The sequence below is a fragment of the Orcinus orca genome, chromosome X (genome assembly GCF_937001465.1).
Source record: "Orcinus orca chromosome X, mOrcOrc1.1, whole genome shotgun sequence".
Classification (NCBI taxonomy): domain Eukaryota; kingdom Metazoa; phylum Chordata; class Mammalia; order Artiodactyla; family Delphinidae; genus Orcinus; species Orcinus orca.
In genome coordinates, this window is record NC_064580.1 from 131,574,149 (window position 1) to 131,587,100 (window position 12,952).

At 50.6% G+C, this 12,952-nt stretch overlaps 1 protein-coding gene and 2 non-coding genes across 3 annotated transcripts; all 3 read left to right on the top strand.

Annotated features, from left to right (window-relative positions):
* Positions 1–741: 741 nt before the first annotated feature.
* DKC1 (dyskerin pseudouridine synthase 1) lies at positions 742–11,530 on the top strand. The gene is made up of 15 exons (XM_004285922.4): positions 742–890; positions 1,538–1,605; positions 2,053–2,139; positions 3,339–3,430; positions 3,634–3,818; positions 4,418–4,482; positions 4,767–4,893; positions 5,122–5,252; positions 5,666–5,809; positions 7,356–7,476; positions 8,288–8,406; positions 9,035–9,138; positions 9,504–9,567; positions 10,265–10,393; positions 10,760–11,530. Exons 1-15 carry the CDS (start codon positions 875–877, stop codon positions 10,823–10,825), a joined length of 1,518 nt encoding a protein of 505 aa, XP_004285970.1. The 5' UTR covers positions 742–874; the 3' UTR covers positions 10,826–11,530.
* LOC117198846 (small nucleolar RNA SNORA36 family) lies at positions 5,352–5,487 on the top strand. Its single transcript, XR_004480094.1, has one exon. It is a non-coding gene; the product is annotated as a small nucleolar RNA SNORA36 family (small nucleolar RNA).
* LOC117198848 (small nucleolar RNA SNORA56) lies at positions 9,341–9,469 on the top strand. The gene has a single exon (XR_004480096.1). It is a non-coding gene; the product is annotated as a small nucleolar RNA SNORA56 (small nucleolar RNA).
* Positions 11,531–12,952: the final 1,422 nt, after the last annotated feature.

A 12,952-nucleotide genomic window follows, 5' to 3' on the forward strand; every position in this document is an offset into this window, starting at 1 on the left:
CAGGAGGGAAGAGGGCTTGAACCTGGAGCTTGCTTGGCCGTTCAGTACCACAGCCACGAACCCGCTTTGACTGTCCAGCAGTTCACGTGGAGCCCCGTCGTGGAGCTGAAATCTAGCTGTGCTGTAACCGTAAAGCGCACACCAGAAAGACTTGGTACAGAAAAAAAACACAAAAAGAGCGTAAAATATGCCATTCACAATGCTGTGTATTGCTTATATGTTGAAATGATAATATTGTGGATCGCTGCGTTAAATAGTTTGTTATTAAAATCGATTTAACTTTTAACGGTGTACTTTCCCAAATGGCTGCTGGAGAATTTAAAAGTCCACAAGTGGCTCGCACTCTTGTTTCTATCGCCAGTGCCACTCTAGCTGGATGGGAATTACAAGCGGCAAAGGACGCTATGCGCCTCAACGTCTTCATTTTGCCATCGGGACTGATCCGACAGCCACCTTCAAGGGTCGGGGAGGAAGCAAGGAGCGCTCAGGCGGGTGCCCGTGCGCTCCCGTCCGGGTAAAACCTCAACGAAGGAGAGCGAACCGCTGCCGGGCCATGCCCACAGCCTACGAGCCGCCCCGGCGAGCTGCGCAGGCGCTCCTAGACCTGGCCGCCGAAGGCGGGGAGAGGCCCAAGGCGCACGCGCGGACGCGCCAGCGTCCCGGCCGCGTCCACCAATGAGAGTGTGCAGCCGTCCCGCGCGCGCTTGGGGCTCTGCCCCGCGAGCCCGGCCCCGCCTCGCCCCGCCCCGCTGCACGACACGCACGGGGCGGCGCACAGGTGGGCGGGCCCTAGTGGCGCGGCCTGACGGCGGCGGGAGTCCGCGGTAGCTTCCTCGGAGCTAGCCCACGCGGCTGGCACGCTCAGCGGGGCAACATGGCGGACGCGGAAGGTACGGGTGGTTCTCTCGCGGGTGGCCGGGCGGGTTGCCGCGGGCCGGGGCCAGATCCTTCGGCTAGGGGAGCCGGGGGTGGGGGGACAACTTCGAGGCCCGAGCTTTCCGCTAGCTCCAGCTGCCGGGCCTCCTGCCGACCTTGTCGCTTGGCCTTGGCTCCACGGGTGAGGGCGAGAGAGCGAGAGGCCCCCGCGGTGACGTGACGCCACCAGCCCGGGCCTCCCGCCGACGGTACGTCCCCTTAGGGCCCGGGCCGCCGCCGCCAGCTCGGACGCCGCGGTCAGCGCCGCGCGATGAGGGGAAGCAAAGGGGCCGAGGGGCTCGGGCGTGCGCGGAGCGCTAAGTCGAGAAAAAGTTCTAGGGGCCACCAGCCCTCGGGGACCGTTGGGCGGTCGCTTACGGGCCCGCGGCCAGAGCGCCGTGGGCGTTTCAGCCCCGCGCGGCCACGTGGTGAGCCGGGATGGAGGGCGACACGTGCGGCTGCTGTCTGGAGCCCGCCGTGCAGCCGCGCACTCGGCCTGACACCGGCGGCTTCCCCTGTGATCCTAGACAAGCATCCGTTTTCTACCTACCCTTGTTTTAAACTTCATTGTCTTTATTTACGGGGAAAACTCCTAATTCTTGTGTGTGTGTGTTTTTTTAAGTACTTATTTTACCGAAGAAGCATAAGAAGAAAAAGGAGCGGAAATCCTTACCAGAAGAAGATGTAGCGGTGAGTACGAATATGTTGTACTTTGCTTTGACTGGAAAGAAAGGTTTCTTAGCTGACAGATTACAGAAAAGAACTGTTTTTAAAGGCTTTGGAGGAATGGGCTGTAATTGAGTGGTCGTTGTGTAGAAAGTACACAACGCCCGCCAACCTGGGTCTTTGCTGTCAGGCACACCCTGCTAAGTGTTGCTGGCCGCACCAAGTGCTCCCCCTGAAATTCTCTTATCAGACCCACTGCCCCGCTTTCTCTTAAAATTGCTGTGCCCGTCGTGGTGGCACTTCGCTTACGCTTCTCAGCTCTTTGTTCATTTCTTTTTCCTTTGGAGGTCCCGGGGAAAAGGCATAGACTATCTTGCTTTTTATTTCAAAGGTATAGACTTCTGTGGTAGTAGTGGAACTGTTCAAAGTCAGGTGGGAAGTCTAACAGGCTGTGTTTCTGTCCTGTGGAAGGAAATACAACACGCTGAAGAATTCCTCATCAAACCTGAATCCAAAGTGGCTCAGTTGGACACATCTCAGTGGCCCCTGTTGCTAAAGGTATGTGTTTCGCATCAGGTCAACGCTTGGCTTTTACATTGTTTTTGAGTATTAAACAGTTGATTCAGAGTGCATCCTGGAGTTAGGAAATGCTAGATGAGGCCGTCTAAAACACTGTTCCTCAACGTGTCTGAGATGAAGGACCAGGGTTTGTTCGGGTTTCCCCCCTTCATTTCCAATGTACCCAACACTTGTAGAATACAGGTAAATTTTACAACAGTGTCGCACTGCTATCACATTTTATAATCAATTCTCAATTTCTGTACTTAGCCTCACCTTACAGACCTGTCCTGGTTTGTGGAGTAGAACATGCTTGAGAGCATACGGCCAGTGCCTGGCATGTTAACTTGCTCCCTAGAAGTTACTGGCTATCGTGTTGGGGTTTAACTAGGGTACTTCGGTGATGAGTTAAATTACAAGTTTCACAAATGACATAATGGGCGCCAGCTACGAGATTAGGAGGTAAATTTATTGAAAGACTCCTTGACAGACTGTTTGAGTAAATCACTAAGTATGAGGTAAAAGAGAGATTTGCATATAGAATTGAATACAGTTGAGTTTCTGCTTGGCCAGATGTGTCTGCCATTTAGACAGCATCTGCTTCTCTATTTTTACCTGCTGGTAAACCAGGTTGGCAATGTCCCTACTGTCATGGAACTTAAAATCTAGGGGTGGGAGATACAGTTAAAAAAATCATTGCTGCTTGTGGAAAGTACCAAGATGAAGCTAAGGGGCTTCCATTGACGGGAGCCCTTTCAGGCTGGTGGTGGAGCCCTGGAAAGGAGAGTGAGAAGGGGCAGACGTGAGGAAAGTGGGGTAGGAGTGCCTGGGGCAGGTGCAGGCCAGTCAGGTGTGCGGAGCCGTGTTGCCAGTCCCCCTCCATTTGGTCCCGGAGAAAATCAAAGCTAGTCCATATTGTACTCATAAGCCTGCACAGTGAAGCCCAGTTTGTTCTGTAGTACCCCAAGAGGTCTTTCTGGAGGAGGGATCAAATTTGTCGTATTCTTACTCATATAGGTAATTTTTCCAGCATGTGGGGAGGCTTAGCAGTCTGTCACAGCACATAATGGAAATATAGGAGTAAGATCTAAAACAAGAAGCTGAAGCGTCACCATATCATGGTTCATGGTGGTCCTGACTTTTGTTTCCCACATGTTAATGATTTATTGTTTGTTTTGTGTTGTATCATTGCTTTCTAGAATTTTGATAAGCTAAATGTAAGGACAACACATTATACACCTCTTCCTTGTGGTTCAAATCCTCTGAAGAGGGAGATTGGGGACTATATCAGGTAAGTGTGTTGGAAACAGCACTGTCCAAACTTCCGTTCTTTTCAAAATGACCCTTTCACATCAGTTATTCACGGAGGTAGCGGTGGCATTGCCCTAAATACGATATCCTGTACCCATGGTGAACTCTTCTTTTGTACTCTTCAGATTTAGTTTTCATTAGAGGACCAGAGCCGATGATACAGTAATTTCTTTCCCTTTCTAGGACAGGTTTCATTAATCTTGACAAGCCTTCCAACCCCTCTTCCCACGAGGTGGTAGCCTGGATTCGGCGAATACTCCGGGTAGAGAAGACAGGACACAGTGGTACCCTGGATCCCAAGGTGACTGGTTGTTTAATAGTGTGCATTGAACGAGCCACTCGCTTGGTGAAATCCCAGCAGAGCGCAGGTATGTGGGAGAGGGAGGGAAGACGGGGCTACTTGGAGATTGGAAGGCTTTCTGTGTTTCCTTTCCTTTCTACCTTTTGGCTCTCAGAAATGATTTCTTCATTAGTAAAATCATAAAACAAAAACAAAAAACAGAAGCAAGGGATATTCTTGGTGTGTATGTGCCTTCTGTCCTCAGCCAGACCCTGGTGGGGCTGCCTTGTTTGGAGTTCTAGGTGCTTTTTATGCACACGTTGAGCCCAGCTCCAGGCCTGTCACTCCACGCTCCTCTAACCGCCCTGCTGCTTCTGCCTAAAGTGCCTCTCCTTCATTGGCATTGGGGAGAATTCTACTTGACCTTCTAAGGTGGTCTCCAGTCAGGCTCTCCACGGGCGCTCCGGCTGTCCCTGTCAGCATGTGGAAAGTTGAGCTCTCGATGAGATAGCGTCTTCAGTCCTTTCTCACATCTGCACCGTGAAATCTGTCTTAATGCAAATTTTACAGAAACAGGAGTTCAAATTGCCTGCTTTTTCTGGCTGTACAAAATGGGAGTGATATAAGCATATAGAAAATACAGAAAACTCAGTGGCCACACCTGACTACTCTTTTGTCATTTTACAGGCAAAGAGTATGTGGGAATTGTCCGGCTGCACAATGCTATCGAAGGGGGGACTCAGCTTTCTAGGGTAAGTCTGTAATTGTAGGGAAGGCCCCTGTCAGCAGCTGCGGTCTCTGAGGCCCTTGCCCTGGCCAGTGGGCTGCCGTGGCCAACCTGCTCATGTCCTTTCTGAGGAGAGGCTTCTGCTCGGCACTGAGCCACCCCTATGTGGTTGAAGAAAGAGTCAAAAGTTGAAAGGCCCTTTTAGATCCTAAATGATTGAAAGAGACCTTTTGTGTTTCAAGTGTGCCCTTAAACTCCCCAAATCTGCCCTTTGATCTTATTTGAGTTTTGCTTTGTGCTTATTCTCAGGCCCTAGAGACCTTGACGGGTGCCTTGTTCCAGCGACCCCCGCTCATCGCTGCAGTAAAGAGGCAGCTCCGAGTGCGGACCATCTACGAGAGCAAGATGATCGAGTATGATCCTGAAAGGAGATTAGGTGGGTCCTTAGGCCTGCGAGGCACTGAGCCCACGTAGAGCACACGTGCGTAGGAATGAATTCTGGAGAATTAGTCTCTTAAAAGTAGATGCCTTTAGTATGTGGTGTAGTCGTGGCCTGTGTCCGTTGTCTCTAGTTTTGCTGGTGCAGATAGAGAATAACTCTGGGTTTCTCAACCAGTGGTGTGTTTACTTGGGAAAATATGTACTACTTTTGCATGTGTCTTAGGAATCTTCTGGGTGAGTTGTGAGGCCGGCACTTACATTCGGACGCTGTGTGTACACCTTGGTTTGTTATTGGGAGTTGGTGGTCAGATGCAGGAACTCCGGCGGGTTCGTTCCGGAGTCATGAGTGAAAAGGTACGTCATCGCGGGGCTAAGAGTTTTAGAGCCGGCTGGTACTTGGGTCCTCCAGCCCTTGGTGGAACTCTACCTGCTTCACATCCAAGCAAAGGCAGTTTCCAAAGTGTTGAGTTCAGTTCAGGGCAGCTTCCCTGTTCTGTTAATTAAACTTTGGGACATTGAAACACAGGCTGGTGGGGGGGTGACTGGATGGATAGCATTACTCTATTCATTTACCTCCTAGCCTACAGATATGCCTGCTTAGATTTAATAGACCAACAGGTAAAGAGTGACTCCGAAGAGACCGGAGACTAATGAGCTTGGACTAGCAGACGGGACTAAATTCATTCCGTGTTTGGAAGTGTGAGGTCCGTTTGCCTGTCGGGGATACAGTGGCACTCGAGTAATTTTCATATGTGGCTACTTTCCAGGACCACATGGTGACGATGCACGATGTGCTGGATGCCCAGTGGCTGTATGACAACCACAAAGATGAGAGTTACCTGCGGCGAGTTGTTTACCCTTTGGAAAAGCTGTTGACCTCTCATAAACGGCTGGTCATGAAAGACAGTGCGGTAAGTTCTGTTTGGACCAAATGTGACCTTGAGAGATGAGATATGGTCCGTGTCCTGAACACTTCATTCTGTTTAAAGAGATGAAATTGGGCTTTGTGAACTTGTAGCTATTATTTTCCCTTGGTTTATTTTCTGGTTTCGTAGATTGGACACTGGATTCATTTATTTGTTTTTTTGTTCTTGGAAGCATTTATGATTAACTTTTTATTAAATCAAAAAGAAATATAAATTAAAGTAGAAGTTTAATGCTAGGAGTAATTTCATTTCGAAATAAGGCAAATACTTTAAAAGTAAGTAACTTGGTTCAAGAAATAGACTATCAGTGGTACATAAACTTTGCCCTCTTGTAAACTGGTAGTTCTGCATGTGCCTAAGACACCTTGGTTTATTTAAATTATTGCTAGAAAAGGTTGTTTTGATGGGGATAAAAGGTTGAGACTAGAGAGTTTCAGAGATACGATAAGTTAGTTCTCCATTAAAGGCTTTGTTTTGTTTAAATAAATCCTAGTTTGAGGTCATAAAACCTAAACGTCACAGAGATTATCAAGCTTTTTTTCTTAGTATACTTACTAAATAACCTTAGAGTAATCTTAACGATGAAAGGAAATCTGCAGTTATTTGTGTTGCTTTGGGTTTCCTCTTTAGTAGTTGTTTAAGGTTGAGTAGTCCAGAATTGTAAATAGCCTTATTTTTAATGGTATTATGGTCAGAGAATACGGCCTTCTGTAAGTTAAGATGCTTTGTGGCCTAGTGCGTAATCAATTATTGTTAAACAAGTAGCAATAAAAATTTTTTCTAACTTTTAAAGATATAAATTTTTGTATATATTTAATAACTTGAGCTTGCTCGTTCATATTTAGATCTTAAATTACATAGATGTTTGATGACCGTATAGATGTTATAGTTTGTAGTAAAAGACATAAAAACTAATGAGGCATACCAAAACATGCCCCTATAGCGACTGAAAAAACTTAATCACGTAAAACAGAACAACATAAATGTGATCCCCCGTTGCGCTGGGGTCAAACTGGTCGCTTCTGGGTGAATTTCAAGGGAGGGTGGAATATGGTGAGTGAAGACAAGGTGGCACGAGGCGGGTTGGACGCATGGAGTGCTGTTGAGCTCGGGGAGAGTTGGCCTCGGCAGTCTTGCTTGTGAGGTAACTTTGGGAACCTGTCATTATCCAGATTTCCCAATAAATCTGATACACCTCCTAGCTCTGTCAGAGGTTTTTCCCTTAATGATTAGAGGCATAGAGAAGAGCAATTAAGGAAAACTGAGGCTGGGTGTTGGTTTAGTATGAAGGCAGCTCTAAGTGCCCTGGGTAGGAGTGGCTGTTTACGGCCCCCGCTGACATTTCTGAGTCGACGTGCGTGAAGCGCCTGGCCCATGCTGGCTGGCTGGCTGCTGTGAGCCTGAGTCCCTTCATAAGCTAGACCGCGGCCAGTGGCCATGGGTGTCATTGGTCCTCTGTCACGGGTGGGGGCGGGGTGCAGGGCGGCGGCCGCCTGGGGCCGCGGCGCTCACCAGGGACACCACCCCGCAGGTGAACGCCATCTGCTATGGCGCGAAGATCATGCTCCCGGGCGTCCTCCGGTACGAGGACGGGATCGAGGTCAACCAGGAGGTGGCGGTCATCACCACCAAAGGGGAAGCTGTCTGCATGGGTAAGAGGCGAAGGCGCCCTTGGCCCTCCTGCGCCGCTGCAGCCAGGCTCACTAACGGGCTCCCCCGGGCCTGGCCCCTCGGGCTCATCCGATCGCTGTGTCGCTCGGGGTCTGTCGGGGTGCTCACAGCAAAGGGCCATGTCAGACAGGCATAGGCGGCAGGGAGGTAAGTGGGGCTTCCTCTCGCCCCACTGGCTGCTGTTAGGAGCTGTGTCTCAGCAGTTGGGCTCTCCTCGGCTCTCCAGTGAAAGGAGGAAATCATCAGCGAAGTGGGGGTGAATGGCTGTGGTAATTAAAGAGCCTTCAGTCCACTCCTTGTCTGCTTGCAGCACTACCTTGTGAAAGTTTAGCTACTGTCGGATTGTCCCTGTGTGTGGCCTGAGCTCCAGGCAGGACACGCATGTCTTTGGGGTTCCTTATTGAGGTGTCCCTTCCCCTCTGGCTGCTTGCTCACAGCTGAAAAGGAATTCTGATGACATGCTTTATTTCTTGTGCAAATTACACAGGTTAAATAGCTGTGGTTTACTTATTAAGAGGTCCCTTCTGAGGACCTAGGAAGCATTGATTTTTATGAGTGTGATTAGTGTCAGTATTTTTTGAACTCGATAAGTAATGTGATTTCACAGCCTTTCTTCCCCTAATGGTGGATTTCCTCCATATGCAATGCTCAGCAAAGGAAACCTCAAGGCAGGAGAGCTTAAGAGTTTTAAATAGGTTTTTAAAAGTTGTGTAAAACAGTGGCATTCGGGCTCATTGATTATGGAGTCTTTCCCCTTCAAGTTGTTCTTTTATCTCATTCCAACGCCTGCAGCGATTGCATTAATGACCACGGCAGTGATCTCCACCTGTGACCATGGTATCGTAGCCAAGATCAAGAGAGTGATCATGGAGAGAGACACTTACCCTCGGAAGTGGGGTTTAGGTCCAAAAGTAAGTGGGACTGGGCGTGTGCCCTGCTGCCTTATTCTGTTTTGCCTTGTTGAATCCTCACTTGGGCAGCTCCCACTGTGTGTCCACTGCCACGTCCTTGCCTCGTGCTGGGCTCTGGGGAGTCAGTGGTAAGTAGAAACGGGCCTGTCTCAGACCTTAGAGATTTCAGTCTAAGGGGGACAGTAGATAGGCAGTGCTCAAATTGCACAGTGGCGTGGTGAGGGCCTTAGGAAGGGGTGTGGAGAGGTGCCTAACACGTCAATCAGCAGTCCCCGATGAAGGCTTCGGCCTGGTCGGGGAGTCGGGGTGAGGGATCTGGAGCCACGCCCGTGTGCGGTACGTAGTGTTAGATGTTGAGGTGAAGCGGGGAGGGAAGAGTCCAGGGCTGATGGAATAGCATGTGCAAAGGCCCTGTGGTCAAAATGACACTGCAGAGGCTCCCACTGGTACAAAAAGGTTTGCAACCTTTCGTAAGTCCCATGTTTGCTCCTATTAGAGGGAGGGTGAGTTTGGAGCACTCTGCTGAGAACACCCAAGGGGGGCACCTTATTTGCTGTGTGTGTGTGGTCGTGGTACATGTTTTATGTGTTGACACTGTACTAACGTTGAAACCCTGACGGTCCACCAGGCAAGTCAGAAGAGGCTGATGATCAAGCAGGGCCTTTTGGACAAGCACGGCAAGCCCACGGACAACACGCCTGCCGCCTGGACACAGGAGTACGTGGACTACAGGTAAGGGCGGGCGGGATGTTTCCCAGCCACGTGGTGGGCAGAGGGCACGCTGGCTGCAGTGCTATAGTGACCGCAGGGGAGGAGGGGAAGGCGGGGAGCCCAGACGTGGGAAAGGGGTGGATTTAGTTTGGGGGAAACGTGTAGGACCTGAGGGGACTGGCCTTGGGGCGTGTGGAGTAGCCGCTTAGGGCGTTGGGCAGCACGACAGACAGTTAACCCTTTCTAGTCTGGCTCGTGGCACTGCAGCAGGAGTCAGTCTGCGACAGCAAGTGGTGAGTTGTTCTGTCCAGCATCAGGATGTTGATGGTGGCCTTAGGCTTGCCGGATCTGCTGGGAACGACTCTCACCTGTCGCTCCTCTTTCAGCGATTCTGCCAGGAAAGACGTCAAAGCCCCCCAGGTAGTTGCCGAAGCAGTCAAAGCCCCAAAGGTGAGTGGCGTGCTCTGAGGGCTTCGCCATGTGCCGTCCAGCCACACGTGCTGGCTCAGCGGGGTGGGCCTTCCTGCCCCCCTCGGGCTCTGCAGGCTCCAGTTCACGTTCCCTGTCGTGTCTGCTGGCAGGGGTGTGGGCTCAGCTGAGGCCATGACCCCGGAACAGGGTTGGGTCAAGGGGCGGCACAGGCATGTTGAAGTAGAGACCATGACGCTCGGGACCGGACAAACCCCTCCGGACGGCACCAGCTCAGTGTTGCGACCGTCCGCGGGAAGCACGCGGTGGCTGCTCGGCTCGGGGGCGGCGGGCTGTTGGTGTTAGACTGCAGGATGGCTTGTCTGTACCTCGGGTGGCACAGAGTGTCCTGAGAAGAGCTGCTTGGGGCCCGCGCTTGCCTGTCTTCTCTGAGCACTCGTGGGAGCGCCCCTGGGGGGCATGCGGTCCTGCCTTTGGCTTCAGTGAGGACGTGGCCTTTCTGGCCCGGCCCTGTGTTGCTGCCCTGGCGCTCCTGCTGTGCCCCTGGCTTCCTGGTCTTTGAACCCTTGGTAAACAAAGCCCTGTTGGGGTCTTTGAAAACTTCCTGTTGGATCCAATCAGCGTCTTCTCTGCTGGCTCCTCCCCTTTTGACTTACTGAAACTTTCTCATCCGCATTTGCCCAAGATCTTAACATTTGATCAATTGTCTCCACCTTAGCGGAAGCGAGAGAGTGAAAGCGATGAAACCTCTTCAGTGGCTCCCCAGTTGGTCAAGAAGGAAAAGAAGAAGAAGAAAGACAAGAAGGCCAAAGCTGCTCTGGAGAGTGTGGACGAGCCGGGAGATGGGGTGTGTATAAACACGTCCAGGGCCCAGGGCTCTCTTTGTCCTTGAAGGGGAAGGAATTGCCCGCTGGTGCTGGCTTGGTTACTCGGGGAGTTGCCCTGTGGGAAGGACGGGGCCGGGCCCAGCTTTTTTATAGTAGCGGCTCAGAGTTAGGGTTGTGTTGATGGTGGGTGGGGAGGGTGCATGGCTGGGGGATCTAAATGCAGGGGCACCGTGGAAAACGCGGGATTTGTGTTATGTGCAAAATTTACGTATTGCAGGATATCCTTACGGATCCTGAAAAGGCTTAGTTGACTGTGTGGAACTTCCCTGATTTCCTTTGGGGAGAGTGGCAGTGCTTAACAGACGCTTGCTTTCTCTTTCCCCCAGGACAGTGACACCACCAAAAAGAAGAAGAAGAAGAAGAAAATAAAAGTGGAAATCTTCGCTGACTAGTGGACGCCGCTTGAAGCACTGTGTCCAGGTGGGAGGAGGAGTTAAAGCCTTATTGAGAAAACATAACTACATTTGTTCTTGAGGGAATGAACCTGAGATCCCGGAAAGGGCGGAGAGTCCGGCGTGTTGGAGCAGCTGCTGCGACCTTGCTGACGTCCCCTGGCGCGGTCATCCCATCTTGTCCTGTTTTAAGGACACCGGTGAAGGGGGCGGGTGTCTCCCCTTCAGACCCGGCACTGCCCGGTGAGCATCCGCAGCTGTTTCCTGGGGGCCGTTTTCACGTCATGGGCCTCTCCTAGTTTGCGTCCCCCTTCCCTCATCAAAAAAGTTTATAAAAATCAAGTCTGCTCAGCAAAATGGTATAGGGCAAGTAAAAAAAAATATAACTGAATCATGTTATTAATTGAGGGGTAATCATTTTTCCAGTGTCTTGTGAGGACTCTAGTGTCAGTCTCCTCTGTCACCCCGTATTTCCCTTCTAGATGGAGGCCTGGCCAAGGGCTCTGTCGTTCCATCTCATGAGTTATTTCCAGTCGCTTCTTCACTGCTTGTGTATATAGGCACCACTTCAGACACTTAAATCCACCTGTGAGAGAATCCCCCAAAAACCATGTCTCTGTTCTTTGTTTTAATCCTCAGTTAGCTTCATTGCTGGGAGAAGGTTGTAATTTTTACTTATTAAAGTTTACTTATGAAATTTTTAAAGTATTCCTGTTGGATTTTCTGATTGTTGATCTCAAACTAGGAGGACAGAAAATATATTTTGATTAAAAATGTTGGGTTTCCCTGGTGGTGCAGTGCTTGCCGATGCAGGGGACACGGGTTTGAGCCCTGGTCCGGGAAGGTCCCACATGCCGTGGAGCGGCTGGGCCCGTGAGCCACGGCCGCTGAGCCTGCGCGTCCGGAGCCTGTGCTCCGCAACGGGAGAGGCCACAACAGTGAGAGGCAAAAAAAAAAAAAAAATGTAGGGACCTTTATGTCCTAGTTGAAATTTGATGCTTTTCCTTTATGTTTGGTTACTTTTCTTTCTCTGGTTCTGCGTCTTGTAACACTTCCCTTTGGGCCCGTCATCTGGCATGAGATCAGATACTCTGGAATCTTCATCAAGACACTGACGAGATAAGAGGGGACTCATCACAAATTAAGTGATGTCCAAACTACTTGAGAGGAGAAAGGTTCTCAGTATTACGTGGTGGGTGTGCAGGGCAGGAGGTGCCAGTGCCTGTGTCTGTTGACAGCCCTTAAGTATCTGCAGACACATCTGGGCGCAAACTCGACGAAGGGAGCCACTGAAGCTTTTGCTTGGGCTGGAGGCCGGGTGAGTGACAAGAGAGGGCGCAGTGATGGAGGATGTTTAGGAATCTGAAGGCCTTGGTGAGAGGTCTAGAGCAGTTTGTGGGGAAGTGCTGCACTGCTGGCTTGTCACGGCCTCTGCTGCCCGGGACCCTGAGCGCAAGTTGCACACCTGGGCCCTAGACGTGCCAGGATGTACGCCTCCGGGAAGTTCAGTGTGTGGCCACGGTGGGTTCCCATCTGGGGTAAGATGCTCTGGGGTGCTTGTCTACGTGGGCGCTAGATTCAGGAGACCTGCAGTGTGACTTTTTTTTTTTTTTAACATCTTTATTGGGGTATAATTGCTTTACAATGGTGTGTTAGTTTCTGCTTTATAACAAAGTGAATCAGTCATACATAAACATATGTTCCCATATGTCTTCCCTGTTGCGTCTCCCTCCCTCCCACCCTCCCCATCCCACCCCTCCAGGCTGTCTGCAGTGTGACTTTTGAGGGCACAACTGCATCTTAGTTCTTTGGGGCTAATGTGACTCTCAGCTGTGTGAACAAGGGAGCAGAGTATTTTGTTCTGGACACAGTTTAAATCTGGGCAGCAAGTCTGGGGTGCTCTGAAAACCATGTTGAGAATAGAAGAGAAAGCTAAAAGGAGTGGTTATTAGGAGGAAAGATAGATCTGGTAGACATGTCGAAACCAAGGCCAATGCAAGTGGAAGCAAGGACTTCAGAGCACTCTCCCCACTGGAGCAGAAACTGGACGGTCCCCTTACACCTTTGCTCCCAAAATGTTTTTTGTTTGTTTGTTTTGTTTTTTGCGGTATGCGGGCCTCTCACTGT

Excerpts from the sequence above, each read along its gene's own strand:
- DKC1 (XM_004285922.4), top strand. Across the intron at positions 7,477-8,287 it reads AGGGGAAGCTGTCTGCATGG|CGATTGCATTAATGACCACG; the intron begins GTAAGAGGCGAA and ends CAACGCCTGCAG. Across the intron at positions 10,394-10,759 it reads TGGACGAGCCGGGAGATGGG|GACAGTGACACCACCAAAAA; the intron begins GTGTGTATAAAC and ends TCTTTCCCCCAG.